Source organism: Simochromis diagramma, unplaced genomic scaffold (assembly GCF_900408965.1).
Source record: "Simochromis diagramma unplaced genomic scaffold, fSimDia1.1 OVJJ01000338.1, whole genome shotgun sequence".
In the NCBI taxonomy this organism is placed as follows: Eukaryota; Metazoa; Chordata; class Actinopteri; order Cichliformes; family Cichlidae; genus Simochromis; species Simochromis diagramma.
Window position 1 is genome coordinate 353705 of NW_024387088.1, and position 23342 is coordinate 377046.

Here is a 23342-nt window from a genome sequence, read left to right on the forward strand (position 1 = left end):
GTACAGGAGAAGCTTTTCTGCAAGTCAAAGACTGTTGCAGTCAAGCAGTGTATTGGTACACTATGATGAGCAGAAAGATTTAATTCTTTCTTGCGATGCGTCCCCCTACAGAGTGGGAGCAGTACTAGCTCACCGCACGCCAGGTGGTCAGAAGAAACCCATTGGGTTTGCATCACGTACCCTGAATGCAGCAGAAAAGAACTACTCACAGCTGGATAAAGAACAATTGGCTGTAATATTTGGTGTATAGTATTTTTCACAAGTACCTGTACAGCAGGAAGTTTATGATTATCACGGATCATAAGCCATTGATAAGTTTGTTCCATGAGATGAAGGCCATCCCTCAGATGGCATCACAGAGGATCATGCGATGGGCAGTGTTATTAAGAGCATATGAGTATGTCATTAAATACAGAGAAGGCAAGAATAACAGTAATGCTGATGGTCTGAGTCGTCTTCATCTTCCAGAGAACCTCCCTAAAGAGGTGGCAGCTGAGGACTAGGTGTTGATGGTTAATCAGGACCAGGAGGGCATGATGACATGTGAGTAGCTGCAAAGATGGACAACCAAAGATCTCATTTTCTCCAGAGTGCGTCAGTATGTTTTGAGAGGATGGCCCACTATGGAGCATCCTAATTTTCAGCCCTACAGACAGAGACAACAGGTGCTGAGTGTGCAGGATGGGCGTGTGCTGTGGGGGGCTAGGGTGGTGATACCATAACGAGGTCGACGCCCCCTTTTGGAACAGCTACACACCCGGGAATGAGCCGCATGAAGGGCCTGGCCAGAAGCTACATGTGGTGGCCGCATATGGAGACTGACATTGAAGACAAGGTGAGGTCCTGCAGTACATGTCAAGAACATAGACACAAGTCTCAAGAGGCACCGCTACACCCCTGGGAGTGGCCAGAAAAGCCCTGGAGAAGGATACATATAGATTATGCGGGCCCGTTTTGAGTAAAATGTTCTTAGTAATAGTGGACGCCCACTTCAAATGGTTAGATGTGTATCCAGTTCCATCCGCTACATCAGCTGCAACCATAGACTGCCTGAGAAACTCTTTCAGCATGCACGGCCTTCCTGAGATGGTGGTCTTAGACAATGCCCAGTGTTTCGTAAGTGCACAAACTAAAGAGTTCAGGGCAAAGAATGGAATCACTCATGTCACCTCCATATCACCCAGCATCCAATTGGTTAGCCGAAAGAGCAGTGCAAACTTTCAAAGAACTCATGAAAATGAGTGCTGGAGACACACTGGCAACCAAGTTAAACAGGGCTCTGCTTAGTTACCGAATCACACCACAGTCCAAAACGGGGAGGTCTCCCGCTGAGTTGATGATGCTGGAAGTTGAGGTGTACTCTTGATTTCATACACCCTGACTTGAAACAGAAAGTGACAGCAAAACAATATAGCCAAAGACTGTATCATGATACACATGCCAAACACAAGTTTGTTATTACAGACACAATATTGGCAGAGGACCCAAATGGATACCAGGACTTATACAGGAGATGACAGGGCCTGTTTCCTACTTGGTGATGCTGGGTAATGGGGCAGTGGTGAGGCGTCATGTAGAAAAGTTGTTTGCCTGCCTGGAGCCGTGCCTGTGAGCAGGAATGCCTGAAGGCCACCCGGGCAAGAACCCAAAAGCAGCACCAATCATCAGCGCTGAGGCAGGAGACAATGATGAGAAAACATTGAGGTGCAAGTTACACCAGTGGTGAAGCCACAGATGGAGAGTAGTGATTCACAGGAGTCACCAGCCACTGTGTTACGGTGATTGCAAAGAACCAAGAGACCTGAGCATCTGAGAGACTTTGTACCATGATTGACAATAATAAAAAGGAGATTACGGAGAACTGTTATAGTTTAACCTAAGACTGTTGGACTAAAGGTTCATTATTACGGAGTGAAATTTCCATAAAGGCTGGGGACGGGGTTGTTGCATTTTAATAAAGGTGAAGTTTTTGTTTATGGGTATTTTATGTTGTGATTAAAACTACAGAGTAGTTTCAGTTTAAGGGGGGGGGGGGGGGGGGGATGTTTTGTGGTAGCAGAGATTTGTCCACCGGGGGCAACAGTTGTTTGAGAGTGTGTCAGCGTGTGTGGCGCATGCCCCAGTTCATACAATAAAAGAAGTGACTGTGAGGTCAACACGGTCTCCGTGGTTCCTTAGTTGTAGGATATCACAGTGCCTATGCCATCTCCAAAATACGCTTGCTGATGTCGGGGCAGCATGAGTACGAGCAACTTTTTTTTGGAGATGCCCGTGATGCTGCCCCCACCTCGATCATTCAAACGCCACATCAAAGAACACTGACTATCGTAAACTCATTCCACTTTTAACATATTAGCTCACTAAGCCAGTAAACTGAGGATGCTCTAATGACGACTGTCACAGGGATTTTTACACCACTACTTTAGTTTTTACTTGCTGATGTGGAAAATTGTGCAAGATAAGGTAGGGTAGAAGGCTGATTGCGGCATAGCATGTTACTGTCACATTAGAAGTGACTGTGTAATTCTGTCGATATAACACATTTGACCTAACAGTCCTATTGCCAATGTGGGGAAAACACTAAACTTTGAGGGGAAGAGGTATTTCCTCTCCTTTTTCATGAGTCAGAATAGTGTCTGCTGTTTTTCTTTGTTTTTCTATTGTTAGTACTCACAGCATTAGTCATATTAAAATCAGAATCAGTTTTCCACTAGCAAGATAAGGCTAATGTGGCAGCAACATTCATGTTTCAATGTCTCACTGCTCCTCTGATTATATGAGAAACAGACATGGGTTTAAAAAAATCGATTTCCTAATTCAAATCGATTTCAATTTGAATAATCCTTGATTTTTAAATTAGAGCTATTTTGTCCAAAATGTCAGAATCTCAGCTAAAAGCTCACAAAACTATTTCAACAACCACCAAACAGCTAAAACAGCAAATTTTTTCTGTGTTTTATCCTGAGTTACTCTGACACAAAGGCATCTGCTGTGTTTATACCAAGATCATTCACACTGAGTTTGTAATTGCAGTTCACTTTGAACATGTCATTTTCCAGCAGGAACCTCAGAAAAAACCCTGGGCCTTAATAGGTTAAATAAAAAGTGCAAAATTGTAGACGCTTTAGAATTTATTCTTACTTTGGAAATCAACATATTTAATTTACAACGTTAGAGGGTTCTTTCAACAGTACATATCTAAGACAAATCATAATTATAAAATTTCTGACTGACTCAGAACTGAATTTGTTGTAGTGACTATACCCAGCCATGATAAGAAATGCTTGTGCAGCGAGGCGTGTAAAGACAGTGATATGTTTTTTGTTTGCTTGTTTCTTTGTTGGAAGAATATTGTGAAGACATGCACCAACAGCCGCCCGAGGAGGTGTAGCTTTGAAGTCCTGTCTGCTAAACTGATTTCACAAAAAATCCCAGAATCTCTCCTTACATGAATGACGGAGCTGATGGAGACAGTTTGATCTGTTAATTCATTTCATTTCATTTTTTTTCCTCACATTTTTACACTGACTTGCTCACAACAGCTCAGGTTACCTGTTAGAAAATCTTCCACACAAAGCATGTTTTTTTTTTCTTTTAAAGGATAAAGGGAACTTTTGGCCTTAGATAAAGTTATATATCTTGCTTTATACAACTTGGTGATTTTTTTTTTGTTCCTGACCCAGGACGCTGAAGAGGATAAGATGTGTGTAAGTGTTACACTGAACACACAGTAACACACAGTAACAAGTTAACAGCAGAAGTGAAACAGGTTGTGTCCCAACGCGCACGCGCTTCTCTGTTCACTTTTAGACTCAGCTGCTGCAATCAGCTGCACTTGAAGCGCGTTCAGATCTGTGACGGAAGGAAACAACCTGTTTTATAAAGTCCGAAATTTATCAGCTGCTGTGACTCAGTGTCTGTCTGACTGTCACAGCAGATGGATGTAGCAGACTTCAGGTTCAGCGTGTCTCTTACAGCTTTAAACCTCCTCATTATACTGATTTCCGCTCTCGCACCTGTTGAAGGTAAGATTTCACTGCAATATGAGTCCAGTTTTCAAGCTTTAATTCACGTTAAGCTGGACAGACACTGTGCGATTTTTTTCAGTCGCGTTATTCAGCTTCTGCTCAAACTGCACGATTGACTCGCAGGGGTTAGAAGTTGGTAGGTCACGATGCAGGGTCTCACACTATACGGCCCGATGCTCTGATGCGACCTGAGTGCTCAAACTGTGCCTCCATAAAATGAAGGTTACAACAGAAAATATGTCGCTCGCTTTCCCTCTCTGCCTTTCACTCACACAGACACGCACACTACCACCATCAACTTGGCTAAATTGCTAATGAAAAACACTGATCAAGCAGCTGCACCAACACGCTAAGATCGTCAGTCGAGCTGCAACATAGTAATCTTTCAAACATGGGAACCCAAACCCCCCTTTATCTTTAGCCAGCTGGATAGTTTGGTACTTAATCCGTGGTCTTTTCCCCTGCCATATGAACCTGGAAATTATTTTGTCCCACTCCTGAAATTGTTTATCAGTTATTTCAACTGGGAGTGTTAGGAACAGCATCCTAGGCAAGACGTTCATTTTGACTGTATCAATACGTGACTCGAAATTTAAAATTGGTATTAAGTTCCATCTTTTAATATCCTCATTTATTTGATAACACAAGGGTTTAAAATTTGCATGATATATTTTAGAGAGATCTTTAGTGATATTTACTCCAAGATATACTTCATTTTCTCCAACTCCCAATTCAAGTTAAATTTAGACTTAATTTCCTGATTTGGCTCATAATTAAAAGTTAATATCTGAGTCTTTGATATATTTAGTTTATAACCTGATAGTGAGCTAAAGGTCTCCAGGAGTGATAACAGCTTGGGGAAAGTAATATTTGGGTTTGTCAAGTAAATCAAAATATCATCAGCAAACAAAGATCTTGTTCTCGACCCATGATCTTGACTCCTGTAATATTAACACTTTGTATAACACTTTGACTCAGGGCCTCTATGAAAAGGGCAACGAGTGGAGGACTAAATGGACAACCCTGGTGTGTCCCTCTCTGTAGATCGAAAAAATTAGAAAGTGCCCCGTTGACTTTGATTCTTGCGCTTGGTGATTTATATAATGCTTGAATGATGATGATAAACGATTGATGAAATCCAAACTTGCCCATAACTTCCCAGTTAACCCTGATCAAAAGCCTTTTCAGCATCTAGCTCATAAGGACCATCTGAATTTTATTTTTCTCTACATAATCAATAACATGTAGTATTCGGCGAACATTATCTTGCGTTTGTCTCTGCTTAATAAAACCAGTCTGATCCAAGCTAATTATCTGAAGAAGAATATTTTCAATTCTTTTAGCAAGAATGTATGTAAATATCTTATAGTCCTGATTAAGAACACTAATAGGGCGGTAATTTCCGCAGTCAAGCCTGTCCTTTCCTTCTTTAGCTATTAAGGAAATAGATGCCTCATTCCAAGATGGGGAAATTACTCCCGTCTTTAAGATATTAGTAAACATTTAAGATTTAATTAATGTTAATCGTCTTTTTTTTTTTTGGCCGTGCTTCTGATGCGCTGTCACCGTGTTTACATGCGAGTTTATGCGCAAATATAAAAATAATGATAAAGCAAGTCATATAAAACCATGATCAAAGTCAGTGATGATATAGCACCAGTCTGAAAGTGTTACACTGGTAGAAAACGTGTAGTGTATATTGCTTTTGTGTGTATTTGCTTTAGATTTTTTCTTAACTGGATAGCGTAGTGATGACAATATTTGCCTTTGGAACTTGTTAGACCCTAACCAAAGCAAACCACAAGTTACTCAAAAGAGATGAAAAAAACCAAAAAACTTTTGTTGATCTTTTGTTCATCATGGACTTATTTTATTTTCTCATCCTTTGCAGCTCTGCCTTTTCTTTTTCTGAATCATTTTTTAAATTGTCATACTTTCAGCAGAATGCGTTTATTTATTTCTCCTCCTCAGGTCAGTTTCATGTGGTCGGATCTCGCCAGCCTATCATAACCAGTCCAGGTGATGACGTCATCCTGTCGTGTCACGTGGAGCCAAAGTTTAATGTGGCGAGGTTGACGGTGGAGTGGTCGAGGCCCGATCGTCATCCTGACCCCAACGGCCATCTGAGCCGAGTGGAATATGTTCATCTTTACAGGCACAACAAGGAGATGACTGACATGAAGCTCCCATCATACTTCGGGAGGACGGCGTTGTTCACAGACGGCCTGAGAGAAGGAAACATCTCACTAAGAATCACCAATGTGACACAAGAAGATGAAGGAAGATACAGATGTTTCATCCCAAAGTTAAAGAGTCAAACAAGGTCTTTAATTGTTCATCTGATGGTTGGTGAGTTGGACTAAAGAGTCTTGTTGTTTGATTTCAAACTTGCCTTAAAGACTATTGCAAAAATGATTGCAAATAATTTCAGATCTTTTGTTCTGCCAACCTTAAATTCAGCTAAAACTGTGACAACAGAGACACCACTGCATCCTGAAACTCTCCAAACTCCTAATCTGGCAGAAGAGTTTCACAGTAAAGGTGAGAACATGAAGAACAAATTAAGACCATTAAAAAGTCTTTCTCTCACTGATTGCAGCCTATCTGTCTAGTCCTTTACACGTGCAGCTCTTATTTTGAAGCACATACAGGAAGTAGTGTAATACCCTTAAGCAGTTCTGTTTTATGTTTTCTGCTCTGAGAATTCTGTGACTTGAAGTATTAAAGTCAACATCAGGGCTTATATTTCAGTAATTCAAACTTTATTTAACTGTTATGTAACTTATGTGCTTGATAGTTTAATACATGTGACCATTATGTTGTGTCTTACAGTAGATCTCATCTCTGTTTGGTTTTTCCTGGCAGGTGGTTTGTCCCGTCGGAGCCGACTGATCCCACTTGTGGTTTTCTGTGGGTTTATTCTCCTCTGTGTCGCAGTCGCAGGAGGCTGGTTCACTGATTCAAAGCGTCAAAAAACAGAAGTATGTAAAAAACAGGCCCACTAGAGGGGTCAGATATAAACCAAGTTTAGGTGGAGTTTATTTTCGTTATGCTGACTTTTTACAGTCAGTTACAATAACTCGTACTGCGTACTAGCTAGCATGATGGAGTTTATACACAGCTGGGCGGGTGCTATGATGTTATTGATGTTGAACTTGTTTTATCTTATTTTATTTATAAGGTTAGTTATTAGAGTTTCCAACCGTCCCATAAAAAATGGAATCATCTCATATTCAGAGAAAATATTGCACGTTTCGTTTTGAGGTGAAAAGGAGCACAGTTTGCCCCGGTGTTGTGCCAAAAATTGATTGCTCATATTTAAACTGCTATAAGTAACTTGTTGGGCTATAATATATGAAACAGATGTCAAATGCATCCCTCATGGGTGACATAAAGTCATCTTGAGCCACAAACAACATTTGTGTAACAAGGTAGAAGCCGCAATCAGTTTTTGGCAGTGACTTTTATATAACCTTTATTTATGCAGTTAAAAAAAAATCTCATTAACATTAAAAATGTCTTTTGTAAGAGTAAGTTGGCCAAATAGGACAGCAGAAATGGCAGCAAATATTACAATAGTTCTGTAAAAATATTTTAAGTAGGGATAAAGGACCGGATTGGTTATAATGTAAGTACAATAACACAGAGTTGTGAAGATACTTGAAAAACGGATAACTTTTTAATTCTATATATAACCCCTTTGTAAACCCTGTTCACCGAAGTCTATTTATGTACATACGTAAAGATATTACACAGAAAAAATACACAGAAACATTGGAAATCACTTTTTGGCACAACACCGACTTCAGCTACAATGAAAAAGACACAAAGCTGGATTTATTCTGTGTCTTTGCTGCACAGCTGCCTCTTCTTCTCTCATCCTCTCACCCTCCCTCTCCTGTTGCTACTTCAATCATGAAACTGATCAATGATCAGCTGATCGGCTTTTCTCTCGACATGAATGAGTTGAAGGGAAGTTATGAACTGTTTCTGAGAGACAAATAACACCAGGATCCTTTTCTAAGTAGCTGACAACTGGTAACTGTGCAGGGGCGGATCTAGCAAAGTTTTGCCAGGGGGGCCATGTAGGGCATTAACAGGGAGAGGGGGGCACAAAGAAATATTTTTCTTTGTTATGTCATTTAAAAACTTTGAATAAATAATTATCTGAATCTTACAACAAACGTTTTCATCTGATGTAAAATGTATAGAAATCCATTATTGTACATAGTAAATTTTTTTCAGGGTCCCATCATAATTTGTTCAGAAGTAGCTAAGTACTGTAAATGATGCCAGTATTTTCCCGCATTTTCTAGATACTGTACCAGTACTGTGTGTAAAATGCCATCAAAAAGTCAATTAAGTTTTATTCTTTCTCACCTGTCTTTCTGTCTCCTTTCACTTTTTAAAGGTTGCCATGTTAGAAAAAATATTTTGCCCTGCCATGCTGTTTATTGATGTGGCAAATGAATGGTTTATGAAAATATATTTAAATCTGTCATCAGTAATGAGTAATGATCATGTCTCACCTCTAGTCTTCTCTGTCTTAATTTCAGGTTTTCACCATGTGTTGTAGATAGTTCAGGAGGTTAACTCAACCAAGCAGTCTACTTTTGGGTACTGTTTAGAATACCAGAATAGGGAGGACGGTGTAGGTTTAAGTTTATTAGACTGATACATATACACCAACAAGACAGTGTACATCACTGTCACAACAGCGTTTGTTTTCATTCAAAGGATTTATGGTTTTTCCTATAATACCTGGTGGGCCGGTCTCTAGTCAAAATGCCCGGGCCGATTTTTTTTTTGTTCCAGTCCAGCCCTGGGGCGGTATCTATACTTTTGTTGTTAAAATGTTACGTCTCAACCAAGTACCTAATGCTTTTTATATTTTTAGTAGTGTGTCACACAAACAGCAGACATTGTCAAAAAAAAAAGTAAGAGATCTTTGGGGGTGCTTTGATTCATTTTGAATGGGCTAAAATCGCCCACTCTTTAAAATGGCGCCGGTGAGGTCGGCTGCCGTGCTGGATGCTCTGCCCTAACTTCTCCACTTTTTGCAGTTTTTCGTCACTTTTTGCTATACAGTGGGGCAAAAAAGTATTTAGTCAGCCACCGATTGTGCAAGTTCCCCCACTTAAAATGATGACAGAGGTCAGTAATTTGCACCAGAGGTACACTTCAACTGTGAGAGACAGAATGTGAAAAAAAAATCCATGAATTCACATGGTAGGATTTGTAAAGAATTTATTCGTAAATCGGGGTGGAAAATAAGTATTTGGTCACCTCAAACATGGAAAGTCTCTGGCTCTCACAGACCTGTAACGTCTTCTGTAAGACGCTTTTCTGTCCCCCACTCGTTACCTGCATGAATGGCACCTGTTTGAACTCATCATCTGTATATAAAAGACACCTGTCCACAGCCTCAAACAGTCAGACTCCAAACTCCGCCATGGCCAAGACCAAAGAGCTTTCGAAGGACACCAGGAAAAGTATTGTAGACCTGCACCAGACTGGGAAGAGTGAATCTACAATAGGCAAGCAGCTTGGTGTGAAAAAATCAACTGTGGGAGCAATCATCAGAAAATGGAAGTCATACAAGACCACTGATAATCTCCCTCGATCTGGGGCTCCACGCAAGATCTCATCCCGTGGGGTCACAATGATCATGAGAACGGTGAGCAAAGATCCCAGAACCACACGGGGGGACCTGGTGAATGACCTGCAGAGAGCTGGGACCAAAGTAACAAAGGTCACCATCAGTAACACACTACAACGGCAGGGAATCAAATCCCGCAGTGCCAGACGTGTTCCGCTGCTGAAGCCAGTGCATGTCCAGGCCCGTCTGAAGTTTGCCAGAGAGCACATGGATGATACAGCAGAGGATTGGGAGAATGTCATGTGGTCAGATGAAACCAAAGTAGAACTTTTTGGTATAAACTCAACTCGTCGTGTTTGGAGGAAGAAGAATACTGAGTTGCATCCCAAGAACACCATACCTACTGTGAAGCATGGGGGTGGAAACATCATGCTATGGGGCTGTTTTTCTGCCAAGGGGACAGGACGACTGATCCGTGTTAAGGACAGAATGAATGGGGCCATGTATCGTGAGATTTTGAGCCAAAACCTCCGTCCATCAGTGAGAACTTTGAAGATGAAACGAGGCTGGGTCTTCCAACATGACAATGATCCAAAACACACCGCCCGGGCAACAAAGGAGTGGCTCCGTAAGAAGCATTTGAAAGTCCTGGAGTGGCCTAGCCAGTCTCCAGACCTCAACCCCATAGAAAATCTGTGGCGGGAGTTGAAAGTCCGTGTTGCTCGGCGACAGCCCCAAAACATCACTGCTCTTGAGAAGATCTGCATGGAGGAATGGGCCAAAATAGCAGCTACTGTGTGTGCAAACCTGGTAGAGACCTATAGTAAACGTTTGACCTCTGTTATTGCCAACAAAGGTTATGTTACAAAGTATTGAGTTGTATTTTTGTTATTGACCAAATACTTATTTTCCACCCTGATTTACGAATAAATTCTTTACAAATCCTACCATGTGGATTCATGGATTTTTTTTTTTCACATTCTGTCTCTCACAGTTGAACTGTACCTCTGGTGCAAATTACTGACCTCTGTCATCATTTTAGGTGGGGGAACTTGCACAATCGGTGGCTGACTAAATACTTTTTTGCCCCACTGTATCTGCGATAATCTTGCATGGGCATCATGCAAAACACACAAATCCGCTACAGTAGAGACACTTTGGTTTCTATTGGTCTGCAATACACGAACATTTCACCATGTTTAACTCCGGACCCAACCTGGCCAAAGGAGATCCTGAGAGAGAACAAAGGACGCGACCCTAAGCGACGGCCTCGAGGTAAAAGAGCCGGCATCAGGAACATGCTACGGGCTCGCGCACACCGCGCACCCATGCCCAGTATCCTGCTAGCCAATGTTCAATCCATCGAGAACAAGCTTGATGACCTCAGAGCCAGAATCAAGTTCCAGAGAGACATTCGGGACTGCAACCTCCTCTGCTTCACCGAGACTTGGCTGAACCCAGCGATACCAGACCACGCCGTGCAGCCGACGGGGTTCTTTTCAGTTTACCGCATGGACAGGACAATGGAGTCGGGGAAGAAAAGAGGTGGTGGAGTGTGTTTGATGGTGAACAACAGATGGTGCGACAGCACAAACATCCCCCCACTCACACGCTCTTGCTCGCCCAATCTGGAGCTTTTGATCGTTAAGTGTCGCCCTTTCTATCTCCCTCGGGAATTCACTGCGGTCATTGCCTGCACTGTTTACATTCCGCCTCACGCGGACTCGGATACTGCCTTATGTGAGCTACATGAGGCTCTCACACATCAACAAACACTTCACCAAGATGCCGCACTCATTGTTATGGGAGATTTTAACAGAGTGAATCTCAAACGGACATTTCACAACCTTCACCAGCACATCAACTGCCCCACCTGGGGCACGAGGACATTAGACCACTGCTACACCCCATTCAAGAACTGTTACAAGGCTCAGCCCCTGCCGGCATTTGGAAAATTGGACCATTCCGCCATCTTCCTCATGCCTGCTTACAAACAAAGGCTAAAGCAGCAACCACCAATCAGGAGGGAGGTCGCTCGCTGGACGGACCAATCGGTGGCCGCGCTGCAGGACGCACTGGATGACGCAGACTGGGACATGTTTCGGCGCAGCTCTGATGACATCAACATGTTTACGGAAGCGGTTGTGGGATTTATCGGGAAACTAGCGGACGACACAGCAGAAAGAACTATCATCCGAACGTTTCCCAACCAGAAGCCGTGGGTGGATAAAAACATCCGCGACGCTCTGAGATCACGCACCGCTGCCTACAATGAAGGGCTTGTCTCTGGTAATATGGACCTATACAAGGCTGCGTCCTACAACGTGCGCAGCGCGGTCCGAAAGGCAAAGCAGAGCTACGGGGAAAAACTAGAGTCACAGCTACGACAGTGCGACTCTAGGAGCCTGTGGAAAGGACTGCGGACTATAACGGACTATAAACGACCAGCTTCTTCAATGATGAATGCAGATGCTTCACTGGCTGATGAGCTGAACACGTTTTATGCTCGCTTCGACGCCGCAGCAATTAAAACAACAAACGGCTGCGCGCGCTCGGAGTGCACCAGTGAAGAAAATGCATTCGTCATCACAGAGCATGCCGTGAGGAACACCTTCAGGAGGGTGAACACCAGGAAAGCAGCAGGACCAGATGCAATCCCTGGCCGGGTCCTTAGAGCCTGCGCTGATCAACTAGCACCGGTGTTCACGGAGATCTTCAACCTCTCCCTGGCCCAAGCTGTGGTTCCCACGTGCTTCAAACGGTCCATTATTGTCCCTGTTCCAAAGAAACAACAGCCCGCTTGCCACAATGACTACCATCCAGTAGCACTGACTTCAATTGTGATGAAGTGTTTTGAAAGACTGATGAGAGATCACATCACTTCTTCACTTCTTGCCACCATCGACTCACTTCAGTTTGCTTACCGGACTAATCGTTCCACAGACGATGCCATATCTCACCTGCTCCGCACATCCCTGAGTCACCTGGACACTGGCAGAGGGAATTATGTTAGGATGCTGTTCGTGGACTACAGTTCAGCATTCAACACAATAATTCCCTCTAAGCTTTTCACCAAGTTGATGGATCTAGGACTCAGCTCATCACTGTGTCAGTGGATCCTCAACTTCCTCACAGACAGACCCCAATCAGTGAGGGTGGGAAAACAAGTCTCCCCCTCCATCTCACTCAGCACTGGAGTGCCTCAGGGCTGTGTTTTAAGCCCCCTGCTGTACTCACTGTACACTTATGACTGTGTAGCCACATCCGACACCACCTCCATTGTCAAGTTTGCTGACGACACTGTTGTTGTGGGCCTGATCTCCGACAACATCGAGACGGCCTACCTGGAGGAGATTAGGAACCTGGAGACCTGGTGCCAGGAGAATAACCTCCTCCTAAACATCAGCAAGACTAAGGAGCTGATCGTGGACTTCACTACAAAGCAGGCGAGGAATTACAAACCCCTCATCATCAGTGGCACGCCAGTGGAGAGAGTGGACAGTTTCCGATACCTGGGTGTCCACATCACTCAGGACCTGTCATGGTCCTGTCACATCAACACCCTGGTTAAGAAAGCCCGTCAGCGTCTCTTCTTCCTCAGAAGACTTAGAGACTTCCATCTGCCACTGAAGGTGCTCAAGAACTTCTACTCCTGCACCATCGAGAGCGTCCTGACGGCAAACATCTGCACCTGGTTTGGGAACAGCACCAAGCAGGACAGACGAGATCTGCAAAGGGTGGTGCGCTCGGCAGAACGCATCATTCAATCAGAGCTCTCTGACCTGCTGTCCATCTACACCAAGCGGTGCAAGTCCAAAGCTAGGAAGATTATGATGGACCTCTCCCATCCCAACAATGGACTCTTCTCACTGTTGAGGTCTGGGAAGCGCTTCCGCTCCCTTAAGGCCAAAACAGAGAGAATGAGGAGGAGCTTCTTCCCCCAGGCTATTCGGGGCCTGAACCAGGTGTAGGACTGGACTCTCCCACACACGTCACTATAAGACTGGACTCTCACACACGTCACCACACATTTCCTATAATCCTATAATTCCTATAATTTATAATCCTTATCTTTATAATCTCTTCTGCTATTTGCACATTCTTTACTGTAAATTCCTAAGTTAATTTGTAAATTTTTGTAGTAAACTGTAAATTGTAAATATTGTAAAACTTTTCTTCTGTCATTTAATGGTCGGGCATTGTACAGCTACAAGCATTTCACCCCCATGTCATACTGTGTATGGTTGTGTGTGTGTGTGACAAATAAAATTTGAATTTGATGCAGTCATTGACAGGAATTAGGTTCTTTTAAATGTGGTCGTTAAGAGTGTTGCATCGCACCAAAAAGGTTGTTGGTTGGAATCGTTTAGGCTGAATTGTGTCTTTGACTTTGGCTGTGAGTATCTACACCTACCCACTACAGTGTCGGTGTAGATGTGTAGACCTTTCACTCTTGTGTCATCGGCTTCACTCCATCCACCCTCTCTCTAAATTCCCCTGAACCAGGTCCCTGAACCGGATAAGATGTAAAGAAAATTAATATGTGTGTGGATTAAGATTATTACGCTGGAAACACAGTTAGAATAACTAAAACTTAAAAATGTGTTTAAAAGCGGGAGTAGAAAAAAATGGAAACTAATCGCACGTCAGCAGGAAGCCACTGCTCCTTCTTCTTATTTTACTTTCACTTTCAGACTCCGAGCCGCACATGAAGCGCTTCCTTCCTTCATGTTACTGAAGAAAACAGCCTGTTTTATCATTTTTTCTCGTCTCCATGAAGAGAATGGTGGTGACGATCAGCTAATTAAGCTCCTGTCTGAACAGGTGAGCTGCTTCTTCTCTGTCATTCAGCTTTTGTGCAACTCTTGCTGGGATTTGTAAATATTTGTCATTTTTTTGCCCGCGCTCTTGAACTACAGGTTAATTAAAAATCGGAATAAAGAGGAACTAACTGCTGCTTTTGATTTTTGTGGGCTGTTAACTTTTTACTGTTTACTGTAATTAATAGGAATTTCCCGTCACTTGATTTGGAGTTTTTCAGGCTTCCTTTACTGTTGCAGAAAACTTCCTGTTTTTCTGGCACTAAAATTCCCTGCTAACATTTATGTAAGCTTGTAGTATTATTATTATTATTATTATTATTATTATTATTATTATTATTATTAATGGCACCTGGAAAGAGGTAAATACAGGGGGCGGGGGGGCTGGGACAAAAAAATAAGCACTTTAAAATTGTTGCGAAGTGGGCGGAGGGAGAGAGACAGACTTGTATTTATCAGCTGCTGTCAGTCAGCGTCTGTCTCACACTCACTGTAGATGGATGTAGCAGAGTTTAGGTGCAGTGTGTCTCTCTCAGCTTTAAAGCTCACCTTTATGCTGCTTTTCGCTCTCTCACCTGTTGAAGGTAAGATTGCTCTGACATATGAGTCCAGTTTTGTTTAAGCTTTAATTCATGTTAGTCGTATTTTTGTTTCCGATGCACCTTGAGCGCCTGTCAATGATGCAAATTATTAAACTTGCTTTAGTTACAAATATAATTTAATGGGAGTATTTAAAAACAGTGGCAAACTCAGTGATGATGTAGCAGCAGTCTGTTATACTGGCTGATGTTGCAGATGTTTCACACTGTAAATAAAAGCAGACGCTGTATTCAAGTGTAAATTAGTCTAAAAATACTGCACCAAAAATTGTGCCTTACTCTTCTGTGTAAAGTTATGTTGGGGGTTTAGAAAGGGAGCTCATTTTTTTTATTATTATGCTATCAGAGTTTAGCTATTTCTTTTAGTTTATAGGCCTATATATATTGTGTTTGGAAATGAAACAGATGTTTAAATCATAAATAACTGAGCTGAATCTATTAGTCAGGTTTGAGCATTTCACTATAGAAGTTTCTAGTTTCTGTGTCAGTTTAAAGATTTTTACTAACTTAATTCATTTATTTTTAAACCTGTAGCTAAACAGCCAAATAGAAACTTTCTGAAATGGTCAGTTATTTTGGGATGGTGGTGATAATTAGCTGTGAAAATGATTCATTTTATTAATGCTTGCTTGTACAGAGACACGTGTAGCATTAACCAAAGCCACATTTCCACAGTGTTTACAGCCTGAGCCAAGCTAGCTTTCAGTGCATGTTGTAAATGAGCCACTAAGCTACAATACATGAATTGAACCATGTAAATAAAGAAGGAAGAGCACAAAACATTCAGGTTATAAACAAGGATAAAGTGCATGCAACTGATTCCTTTTTGTTAACTGATGTGTAAACGGTGACAGTCAGGATCCACTTTGCTCTCCACATGCTTCGCAAACAGAGGAATCTTTCTGTCAGTGATTTGATTTTGCTCGTCTTAATCTTCTTAATCACTGTTTTTGAAGTTACAGGTGCTCTTTTGTGTTATTTACCATTATTATTTTACTTTTAGAATAATGTAACTTACATTCAATGCAAGAATATGATGTAAAGACCTGAAGCCTGCCCCACAGCTGTGTGGAGCTTTGTGTCTATTTTAAAACAGGCTTTGGTTCTAAAATTAAAGCTGTGCTGATTTCAGAGACCCAAACCTGTCCATGTTGCACATTTTACTGAGATGCATGTTTAACACTGTTAGAGCTGCACTTTTTCAGCATTTATCAGCTGCCGTGAGACAGTTTCTGCCTCCCTCTCACTGTAGATGGATGTAGCAGCGTTTAGGTTCAGTGTGTCTCTCTCAGCTTTATGCTGCGTTTTGCTCTCAAGTCTATTGAAGGTAAGATTTCACTGCAATTAAAAAAGTAATAATTCTGAAATACTAGTTACTTCATTTCTTTAGAAAACATTTAAGCTTTTAATTCATGTTAATCATCTTTTTTTGGCCGTGCTCAGAGGCGGAGCCAGACATTTGAAACACCCGGGGCTTAGCCCAAAAGGGTAGTATGCATGTGGGATTTTTTTTTTCCCTTGGGGCGGGTAGAAATGACTGAAAGATTAATTGGCTCTGTTTTGAGTTTTGTTCAAAAAAGAATGACTTCATATAGGGAAAAATATATATCACATCTGCAGGACACCTTAAACTAGTTTTTTAATTAAGCAGCAAGGCAGAACAAAATCAGGGCTGTATCAAGACATGAGGACTAAACCCCAATTCAACCAGACCCAGAACTGATCCAGAATTAAAACAGGACTACAACAGTTCAAAATCAGGACTACTTGGGACTTAACCAAGACAGAACCAGAATCAGAACTAGATGATAGTAGCACTAAAAATCATCATAGACTTGCACTACATTTATTTTTTAATTTTACCAAAGTACAATATTTAGATTGAGAAAAGTTTATATAATTATTTAGCCTTGTTGTGCAAACAAGCCTGCATAACTTAATGAATATAGAATTTGAAAAATAACAAACCTAAAAAGAAACACTAGGTACGAGATACATGAGGACCTATGATACGGTGATACTTTTGGTAAACAACCATTTGACTAACATGTGTGTCTCACCTGCTCTTGTTCATCTCTGTTCTGTCCTCATTCTCAATCTCCCTCTCTGTTCCTCTCTCTCTCTCTTTGTGCTGACAATCATCAAATATACAGATATTTACAAACTCTTCAGATAAAAACACACTTTTTTAATTGTAACATCAAATCAGACTAAATGTTTATTTTTTTAGGTTGATAAATATAAAAAAACATATTTGTTAACTTTAAGAGTAAAGAGAGAAACTATCTGTATTTCTTAATTGCAAATGGCACCAAATTGTATTCAAAATGAGCCACACTTATGGAGCTCCACAGTTCTGTTCCTGGTGTTTTGGTTGACATCTCTTGATTTTCCCATGTCAAAGAAACAGGCTCTGTGTTTTGCCTTATATGCATCCACAGCTGTGCCACCAATTTATGCACATGGACTCTACTAACCTATCAGAAGCTTCTTCAGCTCAGAATGGAATCGTCTGGAGTTTTCTTATTAATTAACAATAAACTTAGTGTACATGTACTCCTAAATTTGATGAAAGTGATAAAAAACAGAAAGCTCTGTCTCTCTTTATTCTGACATTTAACTAATTCAAAATATATTTCAATATTTATCTAAAACAAAAGTTTACTCTAAATTGATGTTGTACAGTAAAAATGTTTTATGTTTTCTCCCTAAAGTGTAAATATCTGGTTACAAATGTGAATATCCTGCTGTGTACTGAAATCCCTCTTGTTTTGCATAGAAATATACTGAACAACATTAGTGATGGGTCGTTCGCGAACGAAATGGCTCTTAGAGCCGGATCTTTGACGTGAACGACGCGAGCCGGCTCCTTATCGCGAGCCGTCACGTGGGTTTTTTTTTTTTTTTCTTTCTCTCAGCCTCTCTCTCGCACTTTTTTTCCGCTTCACTCTGCACGCGAGCCTTGTGCTTTATGCTGGGCAGAGGGGGGAGGGGCGGTAGTTACACTCAGTAGCACAGGAACAGAGCCAGAGAGAGAGAAAGAGAGGCAGGGACAACAACATTAGAAAGGTATAGTAATCATCCACAACTATTTTCAGTTGCAGATGATAAAGGATTGAGAAAGTTTATTCATGCAGGTCCATATGACAGAGAATATGCATGTTCTTTTAGTTTTCATATTATAATTTATATTTAATTGTGTTGTGGTTTGCAGTGTTTTGTGTTCTTTTCACTTTAAATTTGTGAAAGGAAAAAGCTGAAAATTTAAATAGTTAAAACTTGAAATGTGAATAGTTGATTTTTGTATTATATGATTTATTTATTACATTTTATGTGGAGTGAATAAATAAAAGTATATTTACGGTGGCCCCTAGAGACAAAGCACATACAACTTCAATCACGTACGAACTCTGAAGCATGTACAAACTCCAAAACACGTAAAAACACGTACAAACTCCAAAACACGTAAAAACTCCAAAACACGTAAAAACACGTACAAACTCAGAAGCACATAAAAACTCAGAAGCATATAAAAACTCAAAACACGTACAAAAGACAACAGAAGTGCTCCAGGATGCTGGGCGCAGTGTTGAGCCTTTGTTATCTTGTGGCTACACAAGCCAGCAAGTACCAACGACCGGATTTGGTGTGTGGTAATAACAGGTAAATGAACTTTTTTTAAAATTATTTGAATATATATATGAGTGCCTGTGTATAAATACACAAACAAAACACACATGCTTTCAATTGTGTAATTTAAGTGATCTAGTAGCTCTGCTTTGGAAGTTCAGTTCATGCTAGAAATGTGTTTTGGAGTTTGTACGTGTTTTGTCTCTAGGGGCCACCGCATATATTTATATATAAACATATATAAATAAAACCACTTGTTTTTATGTTAGTAATTCCTTTTGTGCATAATTTTATATTATTGTTAATAATAAATTAATTAAAGCAACAAAACAACCTGAAGAGCCGGTTCGGAGCCGAAAGAGCCGGCTCTTTTTAGTGAGTCGAACCGAAAGAGCCGGCTCTCTAAAAAGAGCCGGAAATCCCATCACTAAACAACATACAAAGCATAATATATAAAATAACATTTACCTGAGTTTTTTCTTTGAAAGAAGCCTCTAATGTCCATTCTTATATTTCAGTACATAACTGAAACCGATTTAGTCGGGGAGGGTAAGAACTGAAAATATGAAATAAACACACTTAAGCTAAGACTCTCTAAAAAAAAAAAATAGCATTTGTTCGGCTTTTCATTTCGCCATTTGTTGATTCACTTGAAGAGCAAGTAACGTAATATTGGTCAAGTGATCAGTTTGATATCAATCTTTCGTGATACACCGTCATATTTACATTATTTGTACGGTACGAATGATTTGCTTTGGTACCTGCTCAAACTTAAGCTCTCCTTAGTATGGCTGGCTCCGTTTCTCCAACAGCGCACTCACGGGCAGCAGCTGCCCCACCCCCTCGCTCAGTCGCTTAGTGCCTGAGCTTGGATCATACCAATATCAGGGGGGATCCACGCACAGTCGTAAATTCCCACAGTGTGCACTATGTGCTTCGAATATTGTGTGTACTTTTTGTTTTATACAGTTGTCAGCCAGGCATCTAACTATGAAAAAATTACACTCCAAAAGACCCCGGGCTTCTGAAAAAACAACCCGGGCTGAAGCCCAGTAAGCCACCCCCACGCTCCGCCCCTGGCCGTGCTTCTGATGCGCTGTCACCGTGTTTACACTTGCGAGTTTATACACAAATATAGAAATAATGATAATGGAAGTGATTTAAAACTGTGATAAAAGTCAGTGATGATGTAGCACCAGTCTGAAAGTCTGTTATACTGGCAGATGATGCAGAAAACGTGTAGTATATGTGGCTTTTGCGTTTATTTATTTTTAAATATTTCTTTCACACATGTATAACTGGATAACGTACTGGTGACAACATTGGCCTTTGGAACTTGGTCGGGGGTCCAACTCCGAGGAATGTGTCTAAGGTGGATGTTAGACCATAACCAAAGCAAACCACAAGTTCCTCAAAAGAGATTTACAAAAAAGCCCAAAAACGCCAGGTCCTAGGAGATTAAAGACATTTTTTTGAATTGTCATACTTAACTTGGTTTTCAGCAGGATGTATTTCTTTATTTTTCTTCTCCTCAGGTCAGTTACATGTGGTTGGATCTCCTCAGCCTATCGTAGCTGCTCCAGGTGATGATGTCATCCTGCCGTGTCACATGGAGCCAAAGTTTAACGTGGTGGGACTGACGGTGGAGTGGTCGAGGCCCGATCGTAATATGGAATATGTACATCTATACAGGCACAACAGGGAGATGACGTACATTGGGAGGACGGCGTTGTTCACAGACGGCCTGAGAGAAGGAAACATCTCACTAAGAATCACTAATGTGACACAAGAAGATGAAGGAAGATACAGATGTTTCATCCCAAAGTTAAAGAGTCAAACAAGGTCTTTAATTGTTCATCTGATTGTTGGTGAGTCAGACTGAAAAGATTTTTGTTGTTTAGTTTTAAACTTACTGCGTACTTGGGTTATTTTACCAACAACTTATTTTTGCTCATTGAAGAATATTTGAATATATTGTAAATAATTTAAAATCTTCTGTTCTGCCAAACTTAAATTCAGCTAAAAATGTGACAACAGAGACACCACTGCATCCTGAAACTCTCCAAACTCCTAATCTGGCAGAAGACTTTCACAGTAAAGGTGAGAACATGAGGAACAAATCAAGACAGTTAAAAAGCCTTAAAATAACCAGTTTACAGCTGGATCAAAATCATCATTATGGTGTGGTTTTCTCTCACTGGTGGCACCCTCTCTTTGTTGTCCTTAACATGTGCACCTCTTAAATTGAAGCACATACAGGAAGTGTAGTGTACTTTCCTTAAGCAGCTCTGATCTGTTGTCTTTCTGTGAAGCAATAAAGCTACCAGTCCTGACCATCAGCAGTGATATCTCAGTAATTCAAACTTTATTTAACTGTTATGTAACTTCTGTGCTTGATAGTTTAATAAATGTGACATTCATGTTGTGTCTTACAGTAGATCTCATCTCTGTTTGGTTTTTCCTGGCAGGTGGTATGACCCGTCGGAGCCGACTGATCCCACTTGTGGTTTTCTGTGTTTTTATGCTGCTCTGTGTCGTAGTCGCAGGAGGCTGGTTCATTGAGTGAAAGCGTAGAAAAACAGAAGTATGTAAAATACTTGAATCTTTGATTTTATGCATTTACCTCATGGCTGAAGGATGGAAATCAAGGAAAACTGTGTGTCTGTTCTTTCTTACTCCAGCTTGCGAGTGCAGCTTCATAGGTGACTCTTGGACAATTTGGAAACATTTACAGAGGTGAAAGCATCACCCACTTCACTTAATTTTTTGTTTAAGGATTCAAAGGAACAACGTTTCCAGCCTCATGTGGATACGGTGGCTCTGCAGCAGGAGGATTTCACAATGTCTTGTAATTTATTGGGAGTCACGCTGAACCCCTGGTTTAAACAAGACAGTGAAAGAACAACCATCCTTGGTGCCAAAGTTGACTTCTGGGATCAAACTTCAAAAGCGTGAAGTGGTCTGCTGTAGAGCAGAACTCTAAAAATATTTTTCGTGACTGTTTGAGCAAATCTTCTGTCCAAGTTAGTTTCATGTGAGGAAACCTGTACAAGGACACAGAGAAGCATTTAGGTCGACGTTCTTTTCTGCGGTTTTTTGTTTTGCTGTAGTGGTATCAAGTAAAATTTTCTATTTTTAGTTTTATATGGATGGATGGATGGATGGATGGATAAAAATAATATTTTTAGTGGTAGATTTTTGTTTTTTTTAATCTAGTGAACTTTAAAAAGCCCTTCAGTTACTTTACAGTCATAACTAAAGTGCTTTGAGCAGGGCAGCTGTCTTTGACTAAAATAATAACCAATGTCATCAAAGCTGATTTATGTTAATGCTGTTTTTAAGAGGTTGCATTTTTTTTTAAAATTTTATTTAAAAATAAAGGTCGGTCTCTTTCAAACATTGCTGTTTCTGATTTATAAAGTATGAACTTTAACGTTTCCTCTCTTTATTCTTATGGCTCAGAAATCAATTTGTGTTGCAATTTAAAAAAAAAATAAAAAAAAAATTAACTGCAGTTCATTTTAATTTAACAAAACCTTGATGCACTGCACCAGTGGCGGAGCGGGGGGGTGGCTTACTGGGCTTAAGCCCGGGTTGTTTTTTCAGAAGCCCGGGGTCTTTTGGAGTGTAATTTTTTCATAGTTAGATGCCTGGCTGACAACTGTATAAAACAAAAAGTACACACAATATTCGAAGGACATAGTGCACACTGTGGGAATTTACGACTGTGCGTAAATCCCCCCTAATATTGGTATGATCCGAGCTCAGGCACTAAGTGACTGAGCGAGGGGGCGGGGCAGCTGCTGCCCGTGAGTGAGCTGTTGGAGAAACGCAGCCAGGCAGACAGAGGAGAACTGAAGTTTGACAGGAAAGCAAATCATTCGTACTGTACAAATAATGTAAATATGACGGTGTATCACGAAAGATTGATATCAAACTGATCACTTGACCAATATTACGTTACTTGTTCTTCGAGTGAATCAACAAATGGCGAAATGAAAATCCGAACAACAACAATGTTGTTTCTTTAGAGAGTCTTAGCTTACATGTGTGTTTATTTCATATTTTCAGTTGTTTCCCTCCACAGCTAAATAAATCAGTTTCAGTAATGCACTGATATACAAGAATGGACATAAGGGGCTTCTTTCAAAGAAAAAACTCTGGTAGTATTTTATATATTATGCTTTGTATGTTGTTCAGTATATTTCTATGCAAACCAAGAGCAACTTCAACACACAGCAGTATATTCACAGTTTAAACCAGATATTTACATACACTTTATGGAAAACACAAGAACAGTTTTTACTGTACAACATCAATTTAGAGTAAACTTGTTTTGTTTTGGATAAATAAATATTGAAATATCTTTTGAATTAGTTAAATGTCAGAATAAAGAGAGACAGAGCTTCTATTTTTATCACTTTCATCAAATTTAGGAGTACATATACACTAAGTTTATTGTTAATTAATAAGAAACTGCAGACGATTCCATTCTGAGCTGAAGAAGCTTCTGATAGGTTAGTAGAGTCCATGTGCATAAATTGGTGGCACAGCTGTGGATGCATATAAGGCAAAACACAGAGCCTGTTTCTTTGACATGGGAACATCAAGACATGTCAACCAAAACACCAGGAAAAGAATTGTGGAGCTCCATAAGTGTGGCTCA

The 23342-nt window shown here is 40.7% G+C and overlaps 1 protein-coding gene across 5 annotated transcripts; it reads left to right on the plus strand.

Annotated features, from left to right (window-relative positions):
• The first annotated feature begins 2927 nt into the window (after window positions 1-2927).
• LOC120742698 (myelin-oligodendrocyte glycoprotein-like) lies at window positions 2928-21843 on the plus strand. 5 transcript variants are annotated; one of them, XR_005697929.1, is made up of 6 exons: window positions 14865-15031; window positions 20212-20259; window positions 20369-20544; window positions 20696-20776; window positions 21145-21260; window positions 21358-21843. XR_005697929.1 is itself a non-coding variant. In XM_040046137.1 (5 exons), the coding sequence occupies exons 1-4, from the start codon at window positions 3938-3940 to the stop codon at window positions 21240-21242; spliced, it is 645 nt and encodes a 214-aa protein (XP_039902071.1). In that variant the 5' UTR covers window positions 2932-3937; the 3' UTR covers window positions 21243-21260; window positions 21358-21843. The 5 variants fall into 5 exon arrangements, 3 of the variants coding, with proteins under 3 accessions (XP_039902071.1, XP_039902070.1, XP_039902072.1); XR_005697930.1 differs by lacking the exons at window positions 14865-15031; window positions 20212-20259; window positions 20369-20544; window positions 20696-20776 and adding exons at window positions 2928-4025; window positions 6000-6377; window positions 6460-6569; XM_040046137.1 differs by lacking the exons at window positions 14865-15031; window positions 20212-20259; window positions 20369-20544; window positions 20696-20776 and adding exons at window positions 2932-4025; window positions 6000-6377; window positions 6489-6569.
• The last annotated feature ends 1499 nt before the right edge of the window (window positions 21844-23342 follow it).

Bases quoted from the DNA above. Each gene is read 5' to 3' on its own strand.
- LOC120742698 (XM_040046136.1), top strand. From the start codon at position 3,938: ATGGATGTAGCAGACTTCAGGTTCAGCGTGTCTCTTACAGCTTTAAAC. The intron at 6,378-6,488 runs GTGAGTTGGACT...CCTTAAATTCAG, and splicing joins AATTGTTCATCTGATGGTTG to CTAAAACTGTGACAACAGAG. The intron at 6,570-6,893 runs GTGAGAACATGA...TTTTCCTGGCAG, and splicing joins AGAAGAGTTTCACAGTAAAG to GTGGTTTGTCCCGTCGGAGC.